Genomic DNA, 24485 nt, shown 5'->3' with positions numbered 1-24485 from the left:
GCACAAAAACGCCCTGGTTTTCCTCACTATGGGCAGCCAGGTACACCCTCGCACTGCTCTGCCCCCACTCCGCAGAGCAACATTTTGCCTCAGAGCAAATTCCTGATATGATTTTAATATTATACTACTCTGAAATATAGCCTATACACCCTGCAGATATTTAATTGCACTCTTTGGCTTTCCTAAAGCCCTTGCTATACCATCTGACTACTTGTACTGCAGATTCCTCAGAGTAATGTAATATTACGCATGTGGAAGATTTACCCCATATACAGTTTTAATTGCAACATCAATTACTGGCAAAATTTAAGTATGCATCATCTCCTTAAAAGTTGTACTTATACAAAACAGGGGCAAGAAGGCTACTGCTCGGGCCATCTTTAGGGAAACTAATAAGCATTGCACTAAGTGAGGACAAACAGCTGTCTTTAGCTCTGGACTGCTGAAATATCAGCCAAAGCCCACAGTGGCTTGTTAGCAGAGATTACCATTGGAAAGAGCTGTTCTGCTTTGCCTCCAGTAGCTGTGTTCACTTGCTGTCACAGCACTGATATAAAGGCCCTGCATATTACAGGGATTATCTGGATATTATGTGGGCAGACAGGAGAAAAAAACCCATCTCCAACATCTAATGTTTCACATGTGGTAGCCAAGAGATAACCACATCCTTGCAACACTGAAAAGCACAATAAAGTGCAGGTGATTAAGTCACATCCTTGCTCCAAGCGCTGATCATCTCCTCAGCATTGCTAGTGTTGCCATCTTGATCATTCGGATCTGAAGGCTTAATGGACTAAATGAGGCTTAAAGACTATGGCTAAATTCCTCCTCTTTGATCCACCAGGCAATACTCGCCTGCAGTGTTTGTCCCTTCTGATGCTAACAGGGGACGCTGCTGTCGCTTCATTCCTGAGTTCCCAATCCTGAAGCACCTACCACTGCTGAAGACCCTGGGCTGCCTGCAACCATATGCATGTCCCCAGCATAGCCCCACTGGTACGGTGAAACACTTACTCTGAGCCAGCTTTGCTAAGCCATATTATCACAATAGTTTGCAACTGTTCCTTCCCATGCATTTGTTTCCTTTTATTAACTTCATTTCCAGATTATTTCTGTGGCTGCAGCAAACAAGGGAGGGTTACAAAAACGACATCATGCCCAAGAGCCGGGGCTGCCTGCTAACAGCATTTCTCCATCACCAGATTCTCGGCTCTCTCCAGCTGCTCTATCAGCTTCACTGACGATGTGCTGATTTGCACCAGCCGAACAGCAACTAAACACACACAATCACATGCTTTCACTGCCTCTCTCTCAACTGCCAGTCCTGTAGGCTTATTCACTCCCCAAAATATTTATGACTGCAAATAGCTCTCTTTACATAGAACAAGATGCTTTCAACACCACTTCATGTCATGACAGGAGACACAGACGCTGTAAAAATGACTAGCAATCCAGGGTGCCTTGATCTCCTGTTTGTCTCCGCAACACACTCTAAAGGCTCCAGAACCAATGAGAACCGTGTGCTTGGTATATACATTTTTAACAAAACAACAAAATTAGACGTTTTGCAAGGTATTAGTGTTCAGGTACTCAAGATCCCTGGAAATTTATGTTGGCATTTTTAACAAAGCTGAGATCTGTATATATGTTGACCCACAGACAGTCTCCTATTACAGACAAAATGCAGTTGTAAAACACAAGGCATGCATGCTAAAAACCAAAGATTAGGCAACCGCTCTGTACTAGTTTAGCCAATCTCAGCAGGGTAGTTTTGTTTGCTCTTCCAAGCGGAGGGAATGAGGGAGAAATGGCTATTCCTAAACCATTACATTCTGTAAATAATGAAGAGTACATAAAAGCGCATGAAGTTCAATGCCTTACTTTTTCAGCCACTCTGCTATATCCGCTGCAGTAGCACCATAGTTCTCAAAGTGGAACAGGAACTTTCCTTTCCTGTTAAAGCAACAAAACAAGGTTTAGTCCTTGCCCTGGAAGATAACAACATGCAATTACAGTTGAGTGTATGATTTCTAAAGTAGTAGCAAAACATAACTGACTCAAAATAGCAGATTGTGGGATATCCCCGGACATTGTATTCTTCCTTTATTCTTTCAAATTCAGCAGAATAAACATTCATCCCCGCAAGAACCTGAAAAAGACAGAGCATAATCATATTGATTTTTACAATACAGCAGGAACACACTACAACTTTTTGTAAAGAATTAAGTAAAAACAACTAAGCTCTGTGCACATTCTGATTTCATTCATATTGCTGTAAGCCAATCTGCTTGTCACCTCCTCCTTCCTCTGGAAGTGTCTCTGTTTCTTTTTATTCACCCACTAACAGAAATACGTAAAGGGCCTTATCTCAGTCCCACTACTTGTGTTCTTCTTTACATATTTAGATTTTAAGCTACAAGCCTAACTAGATGTTTTTTCCTTCTTCTACAAGGATGTGGCTTAGTTTGCATCCAAACTCTAGCCAGGACACAGGAAGTTCCACCCTCATCTCTCTGGTTTCTACTCCAGCAATTAAGTTACAATCTCAGCTAAGTCCAGAAGCTCTAACCAACCAAGCACCCAGTTCAAAAACGTACTTACTAACTGGCATCAGCATTACTTTGATGCGAAAGTAAAATGTGCCCTATTTCCATGAGCCCAGGAAACACCACATGGTATTTATACACTTTCAGTATGTTAACTAACTTAAGTGGTGGGGTAAAATGAGAGTTAAGAATTCACCTTGTCCTACAGATATTAAACAAGGGGCACAGAAGCACAGTAGCTTTTCAGACTGGCAAGTGAAACAAAAAGCCTTTCCTTCCCTTTCCTCACATTTATCCCAACCCATCCTCCACCTCAAGAGCCCTTCACCCAAAGCTTCAGGCTCAGGGCTCCTGTGACTTATCCCATGCTCTGTCCAATTGTCTTCCAAAAATTTCTGACTTGAAAATTTGAAGATGGGACTGATTTTGAGTTTCTGTGGGTGTGGGATTCACGCAGAGGTCATTCTGCTGTCAAACCTTCAACCAGTGAGTTGCTGAGATACCACTTAATGATTAACTTAGTATAATGACACTGATGGCTTAAATCACATTAGCAGCAGGGTCTTAATCCAAACCCTTCCTTCTCCCCCCTCCAAAACCAGGATTTTTCTTCTTCCAGATGAAATATCACATCAGAATTTAATGCCAGGTTCCTGACTGCAGCAAACTGCACAGACCAACCAAATGTGCTCAGCGACAGCATGAAATAAATCTTAAAGCAGAAAATCCTCATTTGAAGGTCAACTTTTTCTAAGAAAGTGCTGGAAAGTTACAAAAAAATACTTAGTTTTCTCTTCCCTATACTGAGAAATGATAAAGGAAAGCTAATTGAGCAGGGTACAGAAATAGGGTTTATACTGCCTGGCCAAGTCTCTTACTTTGAATTTTCCTTGTAGTTCCAACAACCAGATTGACTTAATTCATACAAGATTGCCTAGACCAAATTCTTCCCTTCCCTCATCCTCTATGTCACCACTTGATGTAAGTAAATGCAAGAGGATCAGGACACAGTGGTTGCTTTATAAAGAGAGAACCAGGTTCATTCATTAATTCCCTCATAAATACCAGTCGACCAGATTTCACATTTGCCTTGAATTTTCGGGGGATTCCCCAGATTTCAAATGGGTGTTGCTGGCCATGCAAGATACTCTGCTACAATTTCACTGTGTCCACCCAGCCTGCAGTGGTTGATACAGGTCAATAACTTGGATTCATTCTCATGTTCATACATCATATGAAACATAATTAGCCTATTACAATGGGATTCATTTTTAATGAAAAATGTAACAGCTTGAGCTGGCCTATTATCACAGAATTATGTAATACCAGGCTGTTGGGGACCATCAAAACACACCTACTACCCAAAGCCAGGATCCTCCCTCTATACCTAAGCTGCTCCTGCCAAATGTTTACCTTATTTGCTTTTAGCAAAATGACCCCGGCCTTAATTTAAGCCCATTACCTCTTGTAATAGCCACAGCAGACACAAAGATCGGTTTATTCCCTTCACCTCCGCAGTGACATTTGACATATTTCAACACTTATCTGCTCTCCACCAAGCTACCTATAACCTAAACCAACTCTGAACCTCTCCTAGCTGGCCATGTCTTATAGACTGGTAGAAGGGTTTGGGTTGGAAGGAACATTAAAGATCACCTAGTTCTAACCCCCTTGCCAAGAGCAGGGACACTTTCCACTATACCAGGTCACTCAAAGCCCCGTCCAACCTGGCCTTGAACACTTCCAGGGATGGGGCATCCGCAGCTTCTCTGGGCAGCCTGTTCCAGTGCCTCACCACCCTCAAGGCAAAGAATTTCTTCCTTATATCTAATCTAAATCTACCATCTTTCAGTTTAAAGTCAGTAACAGGACTGTGACAAGAAATAACCAGTCCCAAGAGAACACAGCAACCAGTGACAGATGCAGTTCATCCTTTTCTTTTTTATGACCCATTAAATAGGCAATGCTGTATTTCATTTTCCTGCTATATAATAGCAATAATAGCTTTTGAGCCTGGCACATCCTGACAGCTAATGACAGGTCAGATTAAAGGCCAAACCTTTAGCTCATCCAAACCAACCATAAACTCTCCACCAAAGTCTGATCTGGAGGTCAACATCGCTCTAAGGTTCCTCATGGATAATTTATGATGGGTACAGCACAACTGACTTCAGAAAGAGCAAACTGGGTACACATTCCACTCAGGAAGCTAATTAGGTCAAATTTAGACAAAGAGACTGATTTTTGTTAAAGATGCGGGTAGCAGTGGTGTAGCTGGTCTTCCCTCTGAACTGATCCTGAGCTAAAACCACTCCAGCGCAAAAAGCAGCCCTGACCTGAGCTGCAGCGCGCACAGGCACTGCCAGGCTCACCACTGCACTGCAGCCCCATCGCTCAGCTGCGCGGGATCAGCCCAGATCTACAGAAACCATTTCCATGTGAGGAAGGAAATAATCAAACTAGAACAGATCTGGACTTTCAATTCACCAGTCTGAATTTAATAAAACAAGCTGCACAGGGACAAGGAAGGGATGATTGCAGGAGAATGCAGCGCTCTGTGGCATGCCCGCTCTCTGGTATTACCTGTGTAGGTGGTTTATACATTCCTAATTCCTGCCCACCCCATGCCTCACCATGTACCCACCATACACGACAGAAGCGCTGACCCAAAGACCACAGCGCACCCTCCACCGAGGGGAGATGGCATTAGAGTGCTGCCTGGCTAGACAAGAACGCTCTTGAAAATATCTTCAAGGGTTGTACTGTGTTCTAAATAAATGTGAACAACTCCCACTCATTTCAGCCCTGAGCAAACAAGGGTTTGGAAAAAACACTTCTGAAAAACAATGAGTTGGGAGAACATGGGGGAGTCTTGACAGTCTCAGTGGTTGCGAGCAGCAGTGGCCAGAGCTGCCCTAGCGATGAACCGGGGCTTCATCCGTTCCTCATCACATTCACCTCTCCTGAGCAAACCTGTAAACTCGACAGTGAATGATCCAACAGGCAGGATCAGACTAAATCCAGCTAAAGCCATGAAACAACAATCCTTACTTACGTATTATTGGTATCATGTAAATTATACATTAAGCACATTATAAAATCTTGACTAGAGAGGTACCTTTGACTTGCTTAGAAAGATCAATATGCCTTATTTATACAAACAGGTAACTAAATTATTGTGACAGCTGTTAATGGATTTTATTACAGGCAAAACTTACTTTCATTTAAATCCAGTATGAATGCTAATTTTGTTGACAGAGCTATGGGAAAACAATAAGATTTTATTAATACTTACGGTTAGCGGCTAGGAGAATGATCAGTAGCTAACATAGGAAAATCCCCTTCGCATGATGCTGTGATTCTCCACTAAAAAAGTGGATTAATTATTAACATGCGGGCACCCACCCTGACCTCACCATGACTGACCTCACCTCATTCTCCAAAGTTTTAAAAATAATAAAAACCAAGAGAGAGAATCTTGAAGACATCTGGAACAGACTTATTCATTTGTTTTGTTTTGACTTGCTTAAAAATTCCCCACTTCAGTTAGTATTTCTGGTTTTAAATACTCAAAAAAAAATTAAGTGTTAAAAGGATTTTTTAGATTTTATATAAATCTTATCTTCACACTTACATATTTACCCTTCAGTTCTGTGCCTGCCTGCTGGTAAGACGGCATCATTCTCTTACAAACACCACACCCTGATAAAAAAGAAATTGTGTAAGTAAAATACCAGTAACTCTATTCAGACTGTTCTACAGGATCTATGTGCCAAAGCATATGAAACTACATTTTTTTATATACAATTTTTTTAAAGCAAAATTCCTTATCTATTTCACTAAATAATTATTAGATTATTAATGTCTAAGAACATTGCTTCTTGGTATATGCAGCTATTTTTGCATGTTTTTCATGCTATTCATTTTCATACTCGTTTCTCATTCCAGTTTTGTGAAAAGTAACACCTTCTTATATTCCTCAGGCTCTCACCTGAGCCCAGAGGGGAGCTTAACATGAACCTCACTTTTCAAAAGTCAATGGAAGATGTCATGCTTGTAAACTCAAACAAAAAGCTTTGTGGGTTTCTGGTCTTTAAGGGAGATGGGGAGGTACTTTAAGTTCATCCCAGCTTAACAAGTCTTTGAAATTCATTTGAGACACATTTCTTAAACACATTAAACAGACATCAAAAGTTAAACAGTGCTCTGCTAATTGGGAAGACATAACTCGGAAGAAGCAACAGCCCTTGTGAGATACAATAATTTTACACGCTGAGGAAAAGACAAATGGCCAGTGAGGAAGACTACCAATGTTTAGCTGGAGCATGCTGAGAGCTGTTTGATGACGCTCTGGAGTGCTAAGTAGATTAGCAGTAAATCACCTTGTGAGCAGCAGGTCTCACCCCTGGCAAGTCAAACACGTGCACGCACATGGGAAGGGGCGGGAGGGCAGACAGTGGGAAAGGGGGAAGCTGCGGCCAAGCACGTCAGACACTTTTTGTAGAAACTCTTGGGTCCACCATGGGACAGTAGCCAACATTTTTACTCTGGTGCAGAGACAAGATTTTTGAAAATATCTCCCAGAAAGGAGGAAGAGATTTTGCAGCCAGTGGTTTAGGATCACATCAACATGCCTGGGAGGAACATCCTTTAATCAGAGGAAACTGTTTCTTGTTTCTGAGGTCTTTCCACCTTTGATCTCACTGCTCAAATTGCCAGTGAGGCTGTTAAATCAGCGCTGGTCAAAATGACGATTTCTTGGTGGGCACAGACCACTCATTTGAGGCCAACCAAGGTCTTGCAGCTTCATCCCAGCCACTGGACAGACATCAAAAGATACGAGCTGTTAATACCATCTTCTGGATCCTGTGGTTTTTCTCTCTTCAGCTGCCTCAGGCCTTGAACTGCCCCAGCTACTGATCTCTCTCTCCTCCTCTTCAACCTCTCACTGCTCCCTGGACTCTCTTCTGGAGCACAGGCACGTCCAGCTTCTCCCCCCAGCCATCATCACCCCATCGTCCTTCTGCTCCCAGCTCTGCCACTGCCTCGAACTTGCTGCTCCCAAACCCACCTCAGCACAACATCTCCTGCCCACGCATTTCTGGGTTATGCTCTTCAGGATGCCATCAGCTTATGCAGGCATAAAAGGGTAACCTCAAAAAAGTCATTTTCCTCTGTTCTTTTTTGGTGTATTTTGACTCAAAAGAGGGGGCTTAATTAAATGCATTTTAGTTTTCCACTAGTTAACACTTCCGTTTTTGAAGTCTTGTTTCCAGTAACATAAACAGCTCCTTTTTCTTCCCAAGTCCAGACTGTCTTTTGCAGGAGTCTTCTTTGACAGAGTTAACTACAAATAAATCTGAATGCCTGTAAGTATACCTAATTTTTCATATTTAGTTCTGTCTGACTCTATAATACAGGTCCAAAAGTACAGCGAATGGTCTCCAAATGATAGGTAATATCTTCTAAGGAAAGCATGCCTTTGCTCTGGGGCGTTTTACCCAGACCAAGCATTCCTGAAATATTAAAGAAACTACATTTAAGTTTGCAGTCGCTTTCATCTCCCTCTGCAACTAGTACATAATGAAAGAGCCCATCTCCTATGAATCTGCCACAATGAATCTAAAGCCCCTGTTTCCAACAAAGCAGAGAAATAATGTAGCTTCCCCACAGCTTCCCAGACAAAGCCTCAGATGTCCTCTTGTGCCAGACTCACCCCTTACAAGTAAAGCAGAATTTCCTTTAGTGACCAGCCTTGATTTGCTGCTCCTGTTTATGAAAGGTAACACCTGTATGCAACCAGTAACTTCAGCTGCCCAAAGCCCGTATTTTAACTCAACTGCTGGATACATTCTGTCTCCAGTAGCAGGAGTAAAAAAAAATTTAAAAATAAAAAAAAAGGACAAGAACCAAGTCAGAAGGTCTTGTGTGTTAAATAAAAGATGAGGGAGTTAAGAATTGCAGAATCAGAGGGGAGGAAAAAAAGAAAAAAACCACCAACTTACAAGTAGGCTTCCTTCCCAGCAGTTTAAAAAGCAGCAAAAGTATTACAGCACTGAAGACTAGCAGGTGTTTTGCCACTTCAAAAGAAGAAAAACTGTAAGGATGAGGATTTCTGGGGGAACGGTTCAAAGAGAACGAATGGTTAGATAAGGCAGATTTCAAGAAGAGACTCAGTTGTGGAAAACAATTATTCATGATACAGGTAAACTGTGAAAGCACTCTGCAGCGGAACTCTCCCCGAAGGGGCGATTTACAGGCAGAGCAGGCGTATCACCTCCCGCTGATGCCGAGGCAGCAGCAGCGACTGGGAACGACCACACACCATGCCGGGCCACGCAGGACCATCCTGCTGCAGAGTCTGAAGGCACGAGCTGCAACTGATTTAATTAAAAGAAAAAACATTCTCTTAGTAATGCATCAAACTAAGTCTTGGGCAATTCTGGCCATCTTGGCAGTATTCAGATTAGACTAAAAAGGCAGAATGGTGTTTTGGGCAGTAATTACAAGAGAAATTACACTGAGAAACACCAGGTAAGGCTGCCATGGGACAGAGTTTTAAAGAGAATCAGCCAGCAAATTGCTGGTGGTGTCTAACACCCATGTCCCTACCAGGGCAGCGCTGGGAGGCTTTTCTAGCTTAGGTCACATGTTTATTCCGTTCTCATGGCACTCCCGTTTTCCAGCTGAACAACAACACTATCTTGTTCTGAAGAGGTGGAAAGCCTCTCACGTACCAGTCACCAGGAAACACGAAAAAGCAATTTTAAATCTGCAAAATTAAGAAACAAGCAGGCAGCGCAATGACAAGACAGCAGCAATACAAGGTCAAGGTCACAAAAGAAACGCAGTTACTCCAGTGTGCTCTTCTCTTTCCTTCCTGCCCCCGCCACGAAATCCCACTTGTATTTAAGTTACTCCTGCCGATGTGGGTAGGAACACCCAGGGTGACTCCTGGATGGATTAGGAAAGATACTCCTTATTCCTGACCACTTATTCCTGCACTGTTCCCTCTGGCTGCAGTCAGAAGAACAAATACATCGTTTTTTTTCAACTCCATGGTCTCCTCCAGAGATCTTTTGCTTGTGTGGAACCAGCTTGTCTTATGCTATGGCCCAAACTGCAAAAGTAAAAGTGTGTGCAATACCCGTTTGCACTTACAGCTCCTTACAGGCCAGAGGGCTTGCCAATCTCAGACAGAGGTATTAACACTTACGCACTCAGCATACAGTGTTTCTGCCTTGTACAACGCAAATCTAGAAAGGACAACGGGTAAAGAAATTACAGAAAGCGGCTGCTTAAAAGAACAATGGGCAAGAGTCACCACCACAAGAGAAATAGGCAAGACCAGGATAAAAGCGATGGACAACTAGGGGGAAACTGCAGACAACCACACAGAACAACACAAGGAGTTGAACAATAAGGATGAGTCAAGATGGTATCAGTGAAGTACAGGTAAAGCTTCTACTCAGACTTCGACATCTCTCAGTGGAGAAGGGAGAAAGGTGACAGAACATGCTGGGTTACTTACATGGGGCATAGAACATCATCAGAAGGGGTTTGTCTTCTTTCTTCAGAAGCCTTCTTAATTCCTAGTGAATGAACCAAAGAAAACAAAAATAGACCTATACCCAAGCATACCTCTTAATATTTTGGTTACAACTTTAAATAGTTAAAATATGTATTCATAGAATATAGACTCATTTATATGGAGGGAAGAGGGGCCCATCTTTCCAACAGATAAAACTTGAGTTTCTTCTCCTTGCTCAATTTTAATTTGAAAGAAGACTACAAAATTTATTACAGATTCAAATATCTGCTAAATATTCTAGAGCAGTATCTTCAATGTTGAGATGTGGAAGTTGCATGGCTCAGTTTATCCTCACTGCAGAATCTCTGACTGGAAGCTTTTTCTTCCCTGACCCATCCAAAAAGCCATACTCTAATTCAAAAAGTCAGCCTCGATAATAAACAAACCAAGTTCAGTTTCCACACCATGAAATCTTGTCGGAGCTATGAGAAGCCAGGAGGATAGATTTTTCAGTACCAGCATGATAGAAAAACCAGATGAAGTTTTCAAATTGAATGCAACCCTTGGAAGGCTTATAATAGAGTACAGAGGGATGAACATTAAAAATTAATCTTCCTACAAAAACTGAATGTCAAAATAACCATTTCTAATATTAAAAATGAAAGCTAAAAAATTGAAAAGGCCTTTTACAAAATACCAGCTAGAGTCCAATTAATTAAAGTTTTAAAAATCTATAGACTAGAAAACTAATACAAAAATCAGGCTGATTATATTAGAGAGAATGTAATGGGTAGCTCTGTGGTGACACTGGTTTTTTAAGGCAGTTTCACCGTATTTGATGCTTTCCCACTTAAGACTGAGAGGACGGTTCCTGTACAAGGTTAAAGCACTCAAGATCTGGATCCTGTTCATTCCTCCTCCAGACTTCCTGAGATGATCTCAGGCACCTGAGGAACTCAAGGTTTAACAACCTGCAGTTCCAAGAGCAGCATTTTACCTCCTACTTGCATCTTTCAGTGATCCTGCAAGCTGAGACAAACAGGTCTCTTCTGCCACACCATCCACAATGCTCTGATACCTGCTGTGCAGCTGGCAGATTAATATCATGACCGGACATAGGGGCAAGGAAGGTGGGAAGCAGGAAACTTCATAGTTATCACAATCCACAAACGTCATCAAGTCACATAAAACATTTTGAGTGCTTTAAACTTCCTTTCCAAATAAAGGAAATTATGGTGCTTCCTAAGAGTAAACAAAAACATACACACTTCCTTCATCCCACGTATTTAAAAAACATATAGAACATCATCCAGTTAATGTACCTTCTCACTGTCAACATGCACAACATCTTTGGCTTCGGGATCCTCCTCCCACAGTGGAGCACCTTCTGGATCCTTGAGAAAGGCCACTATAGACTGTAATCAACAGGGAAAAAAGAAGCAAAATGAATGGAAATCATGAGGCATCCCATCTCAAATCCAATCTGTCAGGCAAACCTCATCCAGTTAGTGCCTTTGCTTTTCTGCTCATATACTTATCTGTTGTAATACAGATGAACAGAAATTTCCTATTGCAGAACCAGGTGATACATGGGTGTGTATCTTCCTCATAACTGATATCCAAACTTGGCAGTTCCCATTTCCACTACAAAACTGGGGAAAACTGTGCAGAAGTAGAACAGCACACAGACAATAGCTTCAAGGATCCTTCAGAGAGCTCTTTCAACAGAACTAGATCTGCAATACTTCCACAGCTACTCCCTGGCTTAGCAGGAAAGATTTCTCTTTATGCCAAGGTCAGGTTCCCATGGCCTTCCCCATATCTGAGTAACCTTTGAATCCAACAGGTCTAGTTGGAGGGCAATGAACTCCACACCTGAACATCAAACTGCTTATTTGGTCAAAGGAAGAAGAATCCACCTATAGTTCCTTATAGGACCTCTCTACCTAGAAACTGCACTCAATGGATTTTTAAGTAAGAGAGCAAGAAGCAAATGTGACAAGTGGGAAGTATGAGACCCTGTGATGCTGCAGCTCCCACACTGACCAAGCTGAGCACGCATGCATGCTTTATAACTGCTGTACTCGACTGACACGCAACCAAGAATCCATTTCAGCCGACCACATGCATTCTCTTTATCATGAACAAATACTCTCTGCTGGTTCTCAATTCAGCCTGAGGGAAACTCCAGCCCTCTGAAGCCAATGAGATTCTCTCCACGGCTTCCAGCAGAGTTGCACTGCCCCCCAGTACATGGAAGCACAGGCTTGATCACTGTCATCCTGTATGTGCTCTAGGAAAAATAATACTTGATTTTCTGTGTTTACTGACCACTGAGACTGACCCCGTTTCTTTCTCTGTGGCATTGCTTGTAGGTATGTATCTACTCCCAGACAGGATCTCTGCCACACCAATAACGCAGTCAGCTCTCTGAGGAGCTTCCTTTATTCTCAGAGTGGATGATGTTGCAATAGGACCAAGTGAACTTGGAGCTGAAGCAAAGAAAAGCTTCATCGAAGCCTTTTTTAGGCCGTGGGATATTTTGCCAAAGCAGCTCACAACTGAAGAGCAGAGCTGAGTATATACTCACATACACCATGAGCATCCACCTAGAAGCTCAGGTCTGTACTCCACCCTCCCTAGAACAGTTAAACAGCACGTCTGGTGACAGTGCTGAAACATCCCCACAGATACTTTTGCCACCTCTCTGCCCTTGGCAGGGCTGCTCTGGTACAACAGCCCAACAGCTCGTCAACAGATAGCGGAGTTCAGCTCATTTTCCTGCATCTCAGTTGGTACTGCAAGGCCTGGGAGGATTCAGAGCTTGCGGGAGGAGTCATTTATTGCATTTATGTTTCTGTCGAGTTACACAGCTAATATTGAAGAGATTTGTCTTATCACAAGAAGCAGCATATTTTAGGCACTAGACAGCAAGCAAAGCACTTAAGGTACCTAGTAAGAAGACCTAAGGGGTGAGGCAGTAGTGCTGGGACCACAAACACTTCGAGAAGAAGAAATTTGTTTTTAAACAGCACCAGCAGAGAAAGGAGGTAGCTAGGGAAAAAAAAAAAAATCAAGTAATTTTTAATGCAGTTATAGCTGTAAAAAGCTCTAAAACTAGAGGCATTAACATGTCAAATGATACCCTAAGAAGACTTAATAATACATGGGGAGAGTGGAGGACAAAACAGGGGAGATGCTCTACATTTACAAAAATACACCAAGTTCTGCTCGTTCTCAGTTTGCACAGATCTCAACTATGCACTGGAGGGGAGGAGAGAGGGGTCAACATTTTAAACAGCTAATGAGTGCAATTGACTCTGCTAGTTTCAAGAATTCCTGTGTGCCAAGTTCAGTCATGTAGAAACATATGTGGCTAGAGGATGAGGGATTAAAGAGATTTAATTCACCCAGCCTCTTCCTTTCAGCCAAGAAAGAAAAAATTAGATGTGTAATGTCTTCTGGCAGGAGCAGGCCTTGTACTCATTACTCCATGCAGTGAAGAGAGCACTTCCTATGTGCCTTTAAATAGAAAATAACCCCCCCCAAACACACCGCAGCGCTTTCTAATCACGGAAAAGCAGAGGTCCCCAGGCTGCTGGGTCAGACACCAGAGCAAGGTCCAGGCCACAGCAACCTCCACACTGAAGAATCAGCAACGCCCCTGTCCTGCCATGACGGGGTGAGGACCCACTTTGACCCCACGGCACCGACGTGAACCATGCTGGGCTGTAACCCGCTGCTCGAACCCCTGCGACAGCTTTGAACCTTAAGTGTCAGTTCGGAACATAGGATATGGCTTCATCCAGCCCATGCTGCTAAAAGCACGCGAGTTTTAACAGCACAATAGCTGGCTATCATATACGGACCTACGTTTTAACCTGAACAGGAAAAATATACAGAAACACATCCCTGTACTTTTCACTCCTTTGAAGTACAATGAAGTGGGGATGCTAATATAAAGACTTCCCTTGATTTCACACACACTCACACTCTCCTTAGAACAGCAAACTTGAAAAGGATTCAGATTTTAGAGCAGGACCAATTTACTGGGTTAGTCTATTCCCTTTGCTAGTACTGAGCAGGTCTGTACATTAATGAGTTTTCTCCATTTTAGAAGGAGAGCAAAACTCTCTCTGTACTTTATCCTCCAGAAAAGGCTTCATAATGTAATAACACAGCTTGGATACTGGTCTTATGGCACTACTGAGAATTAAGACATGTATGTTGCCTTAGCCACACCAAACAGACATACCAGTTAATATCAAAGACTGATCTAAACTTAGGTCTCCAACAGCAGCTGACTACAGATACTTGGGGAAAAACTATACCAGTACCATTTTTATATAGCATACACTGGTATATGCTTTCAATTTCTGGCAAAAAGTAATTAAGTTTATGGACTCTGCACCAATTGTTGTATTTGGACCTCTGTGGTTGCTAACTATCAATGGAGCTGTCCTTTGACTATCTAAAACTGGTTTTAAGACTCTTAAACTCTTGGCTTTCACAAAACGTAGCTACAAGTTTTACAACCTTTTTTTAAACATTGCTGGTATTTGCTTCTAATCAGCCACCCCAAAATGCCACTGTTCGCACCCAGGTTTGGAGAAAAAAAGAGGTGATCATTTCATTTGTCAAGCTATTCAATTATACAAAAACCTACCATAATCTCCTGCAGTTGTCCTTTTTTTTCCAAGCCCGAGAATCTTCATATAAATATTCAAGCCACCTGTGCCTCTGATCTTCCTCACTGCCCTCCTGCCATACTTCTACACCTCTCACTTGATGGGGCAACCAGAATCACATACAAGACACAAGATGAAAGAATCCAATGGACTTAAATGGTGCAATAATGCTTGTTCTTCCATTCTTTGTTCCTTTTCTAATCCTAAGTACTGTTGAGCACAGGGCCAATATTTTCAAGCCAACCGCTGGCCTGACTGGTAATTCAAAACCCGCTACAACAGCCTGCATAACTCCAGCATAGTGGGAGCTGAGTCCTTTCCTTCCCTCTCAGGTTCCTTACTCCACAAGTTCCTACATTCATATTGACAAGCCACTTGGTATTGTGAGAACCTAAACCCTTCTGTAAAGAGTTGGAAATACTTTTTCTAAACTACTCCCAATAATTTTCCATCACCGAACTTCATTATCTTGCAGTCCACCTCTCTTTACCAGTTACCCCAAACAGCTCCAGTCCTAAAATGGGACTCAGCAGCAGGAGGTTCTGACTGACAACTAACTTCCCTCGCTGTCAACACTGAGCTATCCTTTATTCCTCATTTTTCTAACAGTAAACCCACAAGAGCATCTCTGCTAATTACGTAAGGATTTAGTTACGTTAAGAAATGAAAAGCTTCCCGTAAAAACCCAAGTACACCATCAACTGTATCAGCCGTATCTATGAACTTGCTGATTACTTCAGAAGAATCCTTTTACAGTTCTTCAGAGCTGTGTCCATCCTTCTCCAAAATGTCATACACATATTAATATGTCTACTGGATGCCTGGAAAGAAGATCCAAGTTTTATTGCCACAAGCTTGCTGAATGATGTGAAACAAATCCTTTAATCTCCCTGTTCTTTAGTGTGTCCACCTGCCCATAAAACGGGTATAATACTCTACATAATTGTGTTGCTCTGCTGCTCACTGTTTGTAATGTACTGGGAGATCCCTGACAAACACAGCGGAGAGAAAGAAAAAACATCAATGCCTCAACAGAAGAAAACAGGGAGAAGAAGTGGTATAGAGGGAGAAATACAGAAAATATTCAGGCAGTTGTGAGCAGCAGAACAAGTAAACACTCAGCCAAGTTCTTTGGCCACTGTCCATCTCTGATGCGCTGTCCAACTTGTAAATCATTAGCAGCTGGTTTCACAGGGGCAGTCAAACTAAGAAAGATTAGAGATGCTAGAGGGAGGGAGCTTCCAAACCCCCTCTTCCACCTGCAGTGCAATTGCACATCCCTGCCCACGGGATGCTGCTTCCTCCTCCCCAGCAGGCAGGGCAAGAGGGAAGGGGGAAATGCTCAGCACGGAACAGCAACTGAAGGAATAAACAATACATGTGGTTCCTGTCATGCTACGATCGCCTCTCAGCCCAACACTCCCTGGGCTCTACAGGTGATTTCCAGTTGATCTGATCTGTAGAAGAGTCATGGCACTAATTCCGGGTTGCAGCACTTTATGGAGGGCAGGAAAGACAGGTCATGCCTTGTTCAAATTACCTAATTTAGGCAACTAACAAGTCTCCCCCATGTAGCATCTCACACAGGCTGTTCTCCATCCCAGGCCAAACCCCTGAACAAGCCAGAAAGGGGAACTGAATGTAACAACACCAGCCTGGGATGGCGCCATCAAGTCTCCATGAGACCAACAATGCCCGTTTGCTGGAGGAGTAAGAGAAACGGGAACTGGGCATCAGAGCTGGCCAGAAGTCATTTCTGAAAGCCAAATCTTTGCAGGGCTGCAGCCTCACATGAGGAAACCCCCAGTGCTCAGCAGGGCTTTGCAGAGGAACGCTGCACACTTTCGGCATACTTACTGTGCTTTAGTTCACCATTTCCACAATCATGAAGATCTACACACTCATTTCAAGTTTCATGCCTTCTTCCTTCCTTTGCCCTCGCAGAATGTTGCTTTCTGTTGGTTTGTGTCAAGGTTTGCAGAAGGAAGGGCATTTTATGCCTGTTGCACACGGGGCACATCTATAGGAACTGTGGTTCCATAATCCAATAAAAGATAAGGCCACTCAGCTCTCTTTACAGTTTACAAACACACAACCTAAAAACCTCAGAGAACTCATCAAAATGCAGTATCAATAACTTCAGTTATACTGCCACTAATAGCACCTTGCAATCAAAACAAGAAAATGCCTATTTGTTACCAGTCTGCAAGTTAACTCACAATTTACATTCCAGTTCAACACAAGTTCAATCTTTTTAATTATACACAATTTTCCTGGACCTATGGTTGGCAGACATGTACACACACAAACACCTTTAGGTCATTCTGACAGCTGTTTATGAAGATTAACCCCCTCCCTTTAATGCCTTCAGCATGAAAAAGTACCAACACCTGTTTTTAAGCCACAAATGTCTCCCCCATATCCAGCAAAACCTAAAGAATAATAATCAAATATTTAAATTTACCTTCAACGTGACCGCTCTGTTATATTCAGTATGAAATGCACCGTCTCTGTTGAACAAGGAGTGAGGAATAGTGTTAACTTACAGTAACATTGCTGGAAATCTTGCAGCTGCTCTCCCTCACTTCTCACTAACCAGAATAACATTATCCTGCTGAAGCCACAGAACTAAGTGGAATTTACAGTACAGTAATTTAACGGGGCGGGGGGGGGGGAGGGGGGGGAGAGTAAGACAAAAAAGGGAGGGTGCAAAACAGAGTGTAAAGCAAACAGGTTTCTAGTAAATCATTTCCCCCCTGACACTTTAACAAGAATATTTACTAAGGCATGATCTTTGGAGATGGAGATGCAGCTGCTTGGTGCCTCTTACACTTAACAGTACTCCCACTCCTATTATTTCCAGAAAGAAAATCTCTTGCTGTGTCACTACACTTGCCTTTTTCTGCTTACTTTACAAAGTACTATCTCAAGTCAGAAAAGCAAGCAGAGAGGTGAAGCAACTTTCCCAAGGCACATGCCAGTGGGCACGTGACAGGGAAAGAGAGCTCAAATCTCAGGCATCAGCCCTGTGCATTGGGTAGTTTTAGTCCACTGGGCATCTCTCCCAGGCCCTCCTCGTGCTTTTATTGTACTCTATTCAACAGCAGAATAAATTTATCTCAACTTCTGTCACAACACATGCTTGCAAACTGAAGAAACAGCAATCAATTTCACATGTCAAAGGATAAAAAAATAAGAAGTTTTCATGCTGCAGCAGTACGGAGCTGTAAGGAGAACAAACGGTCCTAACAGGGGCACCAACAACAAGGAACTACAAAACCCAGCCCAACACTCACTTATAATGGAGTAATTCCACTCCTTTCTCCTTTGAATTTGGATCTACTTTCATCTTCTTGCATAATTTTCGGCTTTCAGTATCACTGCAAAAAAACATATTGGAGGGAAAATGGTTACAAGAAAGGAAACCAAAAGCATTCAGTTCTGAAAACTTGTTGCTGTGCTTCGTCATCAGTAATCAGTTGCAACTAACAGTAACTTGGAAGCTGTTCAGCTAAGTTTATAGGACAAGCATTGTGGAAAGCTGCATTAGACAATTTAATTTCTCCATTTGCATGGTCAGGACGCAGTGAACTGTGTTAAAAACACATTCCAAAGGCAGGCCCTTAGCAGTGGAAAAGAAGACCATTCTAGCATGTCCAAGTACCTTAGCAGACCTTCTGTCCATGGGATTAACATGACATTGAGCAAGTCAACTTTTCAAGAAGACAATGATACTGTTAGGGTGATGGTCGAAGGGCACTGTTAGTGAAAAGATTCAAAGAGAAAAGGGCAGATCAGCTTTTATATATGGCAAAAGATAACTCAAAATCAAAAATAAACATCTTCATGGCATCTCCAAGCCCAGATCACAAGTGGCTAGCCTTTAAAATGTCCTGCAAAAAACAACACAAATTTTAGAGCCTCAAGCCTAGCAACCCCATTCACTCTAAGTAAGAACCATGTGTCCTGGAGATACATTCAGCAAGTACAAGTAAGGACCATCTGCCGCAGCTCCTGAAGAAGGAGGCATGTAACAGCAGACAGACCTGCTAGAAGTGGTTTTCAAACTGAACAACAGTGAATCACTTCCAGCATCAGATTAGGCAGAGCTGGAGAAGGGTCATGGGAGGAAACTGCATATACATTCACTCAGGTGGGCAGGTAAAGGGTCTTCGTGGCCTAACTGCTGTCCTAAATGACACAGAAGCGAAGCTATAAGGATATTTCAAGCTGAAGTGAATACTAAGTCAGTCAAAGACGTACAGAGATAAGTGAAACAGCACAACTACAAAGAAAAGAGGATGATTCACATTGACAAGACTATTCTTTGCACTGACAAACAGCAAGATTAAAAAGCTTGGAAACTTGTTCCCAGCAGGGGACAACTTGTACCTTTTACATAGATAAATCAATTTAGAAAATGAAAACACTGAAAACCCATCAAGTTTAAACTGATTAGAGACACATTAGAGACACTGAGATGCAAGAGTTGCAAGAGCCCCACCAAATTAAGTGCTGCTGCCAGCACTGGTGCTAATTTCCCCAATGTTCTCCAGCTGCCTTTCTGCAAATGTGAGGAACAACAACAGTAAGTTCACAGTGTGCTGCAGATGACAGCACGCCGTCGTGGAAACTTTCCCAACGCTTACTGTAGATGGAAATGAGGAGGGGGGTGCTACGGACACGTGCATCAAAATTAGAATATTATGCTGAAAATGAGCATTTTAAGGAACTAACGAAGCATGCAACTACCTCACCAGGAAGGAGCACCTGTAATCCCAACTGTAGAGATGTTTATAGATGTTTATCTGAAGAGTCATACTGAATTCATGTCAGTTCTGCATTTTCAGGCCATAGCCAAAGCCAGGCATTGTTACCGTAAATGTTTTCTTTGCTTCTCCAGGAGGCTGGAAATCTGAACCCGAGAAGACAATTCTTTACCTGCTTTCTGCTGCATTTTTGTTCTTCCCCAGACCACAGTGGAAGATGGAGCTAAAACATTCATCTGTTTGTTAAATAAAATGAACCTCCATCCTTGTAACAAAACCAGATTACGAAACAAATAGCCTGGATTTGGAGTTTTGCCAAAATGCTGGTGTGCCATGCGGAGTTTGCACAGAAGGTTTGCAGCAACATCGAAGCTCAGGGGCCAGAAACATCCCCTCTTCTCCCACCTGCAGTCTTCCGACAGTCCCATGGGCTAAACCTAAGTGTCTTGAAGGTCAGGGAATCTAAGGAGAATGCACCAGTTTCAAATTATCCTCCCATCTTACCCCACACAGATCTAGAGGCAAAGAGAAGCCCTTGTGACTGTCAAACAGCCAGCCCGCCCATACCACAGTCAACATCTGTAAATGTTCTTCTAGACATTCCCAAATGTTCCCAAGATGTACACAGATTTCTGGCCATCTCAGTCTTGCCGAGACAAATGTCAGGTGGCTGAGGTGAACAAGTGTAATGCTGAAACCTTCCTCCAGCAACAGGGTCTGTCAGCCCTCGAGATGTGCTGGCAATTGTTCTGCCGTCAGCACAGGACCAAAATGAGTATCAAGACAATTGTGTTGCCAGTTTTGCCACCAGTTTGGTGCAATTTCAAACTGGGGCGGGGGGGGGGGAAGTGTAATTTTCCCTTGTGTGTCACTTAGAGATCCAGATAGTCATCTCAGAAAAGTTCTGCAAGGTTTATAGTTGAAAAAGACTACAAAACATTACTACTGAGATGTACCTGTGAGCAAGCAGCTATCAACTCCTACCACTCCAACTCCTACCAACTCATTTTCTGTTTGCGTGAGTTTCTGTTAAAAAAAAAAAAAGATAAGAACACCTGTTTCATTGGAAGGAAACAGGATCTAAGTCTGCTCTGCTTTCAAGATTGTTCCATTTATAGATATTCACGTAACTGCTTGAATGCACATCCATTATCACAGCAAAGAAAGCAGCATTTAGTGGGCAGATTCTCTGCACCGCTGCATTGGGAGTTTAGTCTGTTTATGCAAGCTATCTGCACTGATGCAAGGGGTGGAAGAGGCGCAAATTCCCAGAACAGGCAGTGTCTAAATATACATCAGTAATTTTTTCATGCATCAGTGAAGATTTTTGCACATGCCAGACCCACCAACTCAGATGCTGTACTAATGATTCCTTGAAAAAAGCAGATAAGGAGATGTACAGAAATGGCAGAGAGACTCGTTCTACTTTTCCTTCTGCTTTTACTTACAGCCAGACAAAAATAACCTGCAAAGAGCAACCTGCTCTGATATCACTTGGTAATGACCATTATCCTTAATAAGAGTAAATATCAACACAGATGCAGTCTCTGCTCTGAGGTTTGTCTTTTTTGGATCTCAGCCAACAGCCTCTCTCTGAAGATGAGCTCCTCAACTCTCACATGGGAGAGGGTAATTAGGACTCCGGTTCTTGCAATTTAATTATACCACTTGAAGAGGCAGTATAAGAGTTTGTTATGAAGACTAGAAAAGAGAAAAAAAAAAAAAAAAAGAAAAAGACAACAACAACAAGACAACCAAAAAAAACCCCAAACGTAGAGAAGCCAGAAACCACCCCCAAAATCAGCACTCTACCACCCAGGCCAAGACGTGCCGGACAAGGCACCAGGCTCCAGAAAGATGGGTTTGAGGTCAGTAATGTGCCCCCAGCAGCCACCCCTGGCTGCCTCCTGTCAGTTCTGCCTAGAGCAATTCCACCCCGCACACGTCCCCACTGTGGTACTGCTGAACGGACCCGGCTTGGCCTGCAGGCAGCTCTACAAATCATCCAGCTCTATCTCTGTGGAAAATCAGGCAAAACATCCACCTATTTGCAATACCACAAAGGACCCTAACCAGCAGCTGTCTATGCAGTAATGAGATCAAATTTTAAGTGGCACAATGGCAGGGCTTCCTTCCACTCCCACAGGCATGTTCCCCATGGTCCTCCTTCTCACGAAACCAACACAGGGCTCCAAAATGCTCTTTTGCAGGAGGGACGAAGATGTATGGCAGCTTGTCATAGAGAACGATAAAATGAAAGATCCAGGTTGACCTAACTAAACGAGAAGTCTAACAACAAAGGCAGCGTGCATCGCAAGAATACTTCACCCCTTTCCATTCACATCTTCATCTCCTCCACTGGGAGACACTTGTCATTTGGGGTTACAATGGACCTGGCGGGAAGCCCGACTGGAGCACTCCCTGCAAACCCCTGGGGTCCCCTGTCAGCGTGAACATGCACGAATAACCACTCTGTGCAGGCAGCCAGCTGCTGCTGGGGCTGGAGGAGCACAGCGGGCTGGTGAAGGAGATCTGACCTCCTTTGGCTCACCACCAGCGAAGCCGGCACCTGAAGGGGACATGCCACGGGTGCTCCGCGGGAGCGCTGCAGGGTGCCCTGCCTGTGCAGGGCTGCCCACAGGCCTGGGAGCTCGTGGCCATAAGGTCAGAGGAACAGGGAGAGACACTGATGGCAGCCCCCAGTGGCAGGAGCGACCCAGAGAAGGGCTTTTGCAGCATTGTGGCAAGGTAATTTGGAGAGAGAAAGGACAGAGGACAAAGCTAGACATAAGGAACACAAAGTAAGACCCAGGAGTTTGGCAGCAGTAAATCCACATTGGTTTCTAAAAACAAAACAAGTTTGAGAGGGATGGATCCTGAGTAAGAGATGATGCCTGGAGGTGGCAATGCAAAACACCCTCCTTGGGGCACATTCAGATATTGTCCTGACAGGTCCTGAAGGCAGCAAGATAAGACCAAACATCCTCAGCACCATCCTCTTTCACAAGTACAAATAGGATTGCCCACAGCTCCCTAATTATTTCCCTTATCATGTAATGCTGCTCACTGGCTTCTCATCAAGAAGGAAAAACAACCCTACAATCACGTCAGCCTCCAGGGAGGAAGGATCTGGGATGACTGTCAAATCCCCTCTTAGGAAACAACAAAAATGCCATCCAGAAAAAGTTCATGTCTCCTGTTGCCAATGTAATAGCAGCGTGTGTATGTGCTGTGTGGCCACTTCAATGCCACGGTGCTGGCATCTACTAACACTTTGCAATGCAAACTGGACACTTTGCAATGCAGACTGGACCCAGCCTTCTTTTTCTGTACCTACAGTGTTTCCAGGCACAAGCAATTAATAAAAACACTGATAGCACCAATTTAAGTAACCAGGTCAGTAAATTTGCCTGCACAAAAATTCTCTCGCTCCTCTATCAGCATATCACGTAACTACATGTGAACCACAGACCTCACAACCTGTAAACAAATTTTCTCTCTTCTATCTGTACATCTCTCCATCAGAAACAGGGATCAGCAATCCACATAAATTATGTTTTGGCAGTTCTTTATATCACGGTTGCGCCTGTAGACCCCAGCGCAGTGGAGGGTCTGTTGTACCAGTGGCTGCACAAACACTGTCACTGTCCCAACAGCATGAACAGGCAAGACTGAGCAGGGAAGGGGAAGAGCAGGGTGACATGGCAGAGCAGAAGCAGGGCTGCCTACAAAACAAGCCTCTCAACAGTGGAAAAGGCTTTGGAAGGTACCAGTCAAGGCTGTTGTCTGGTTACCAGCACGCTGTCTCATTATTGTCTCTGTTATTTAATTGCTTTCATTCTTTTATGTTATGGTGAAAACGATTTTATAGAGAACAACTCCAGTTCTAAATTCAGGGAAGTGCAACTGGAATTTCAGACCAGCCCTCAGAAGTGAATTATCAAACAGGGTTTCCCAGCCCAACAAGCAGCCTCTGCAATGCCCTCTGGCCGCCTTCCAGAGAATACCCTCTACAGACAACAGACTGATGAACATCCTGAGAACGCATGGAGTTGAGATCCTGCCAAACAACTAATTGAGCTTGTGACCCAAAAATGCAGCAAAAGGGGTGTCAATGCCAAAAGTTTCCTCAAGCCACCTAAAAATAAAAACCACACTTGCACTTGCAAACCTAATCTGAAAGAGGAAGTCATTAACAGCCAGTTGTAGTTACATGCGCGAGGTTTCAAAATTTTAAAATGCAATTCAGTAGCTATTATTGGTGACAATATGGGATTTTGACTATGCTCCTTCCAGTCATCAGTCCCATTCTCCAATAAGGCCTGTGTGATCCATTTACACTACAGCAGCTTGTGTACTTTGCTGACCAAATTAAAGCACACTGATCCCTGCAAAACTCTGTGAGACTGCGAGTGTTGTCTCCCCATCATCCCCACTCCTCCCTCCCAGCCCGGGGCGGCAGCTGCTGCAGCTACGGCTGCTGACACTATGGCACTTTTGTAAGGCTGCTCATATTCTCTAATGATCCCAAACCTTTCTGTATCACTCTCCTGAGAGAGATCTGTAATCAGAGAAGAAGAAAAAAAGATTTAAAAATCACTTCTCAAACCATCAGCCTTAGCTTGCAAGAGCACTTCTCCAAAGAGCTGTGCTTAGCAGCCGCTGGATGTTAATGGCTCACACCCACTCCAACAGAAAGCCCATATGCAGCTCCCCGTGCAGACAAGCACCTCAATACTATGCTACTGAGTGGGGTTTCAGAACCTGGAGACACCAAAATGGGAACAGGACCCCCGAGAGATAGATGCAGAAGTAATCAGCACAGGAAGCTTAAACTACAAGATTTGTCTTTGAAAACAAAGCAACATTTTGCCACCGTTCTAGGTTCCTGATGGAAATTATCTTATAAAAGGAGTAACAATAGCAACAGGTTTCCATAGCACAGAACAAA

The 24485-nt window shown here is 43.2% G+C and overlaps 1 protein-coding gene across 1 annotated transcript in view; it reads right to left on the bottom strand.

Moving 5' to 3' along the window:
- PDIA5 (protein disulfide isomerase family A member 5) overlaps positions 1–24485 on the bottom strand; it is a 101754-nt gene that overhangs the window by 54793 nt on the left and 22476 nt on the right. Inside the window, exons 4-10 of the mRNA XM_082055909.1 lie at positions 18062–18145; positions 17230–17275; positions 11400–11492; positions 10078–10138; positions 6181–6248; positions 2058–2149; positions 1882–1953 (exon numbers count right to left, since the gene is read on the bottom strand). Coding sequence (XP_081912035.1) covers positions 1882–1953; positions 2058–2149; positions 6181–6248; positions 10078–10138; positions 11400–11492; positions 17230–17275; positions 18062–18145 — 516 coding nt within the window. The remainder of the gene's footprint in view (positions 1–1881; positions 1954–2057; positions 2150–6180; positions 6249–10077; positions 10139–11399; positions 11493–17229; positions 17276–18061; positions 18146–24485) is intronic.

This window comes from Streptopelia decaocto (assembly GCF_964273445.1).
Source record: "Streptopelia decaocto genome assembly, chromosome: 6".
NCBI classification, from domain to species: domain Eukaryota; kingdom Metazoa; phylum Chordata; class Aves; order Columbiformes; family Columbidae; genus Streptopelia; species Streptopelia decaocto.
This window is presented reverse-complemented; position numbering and strand designations above follow the sequence as displayed.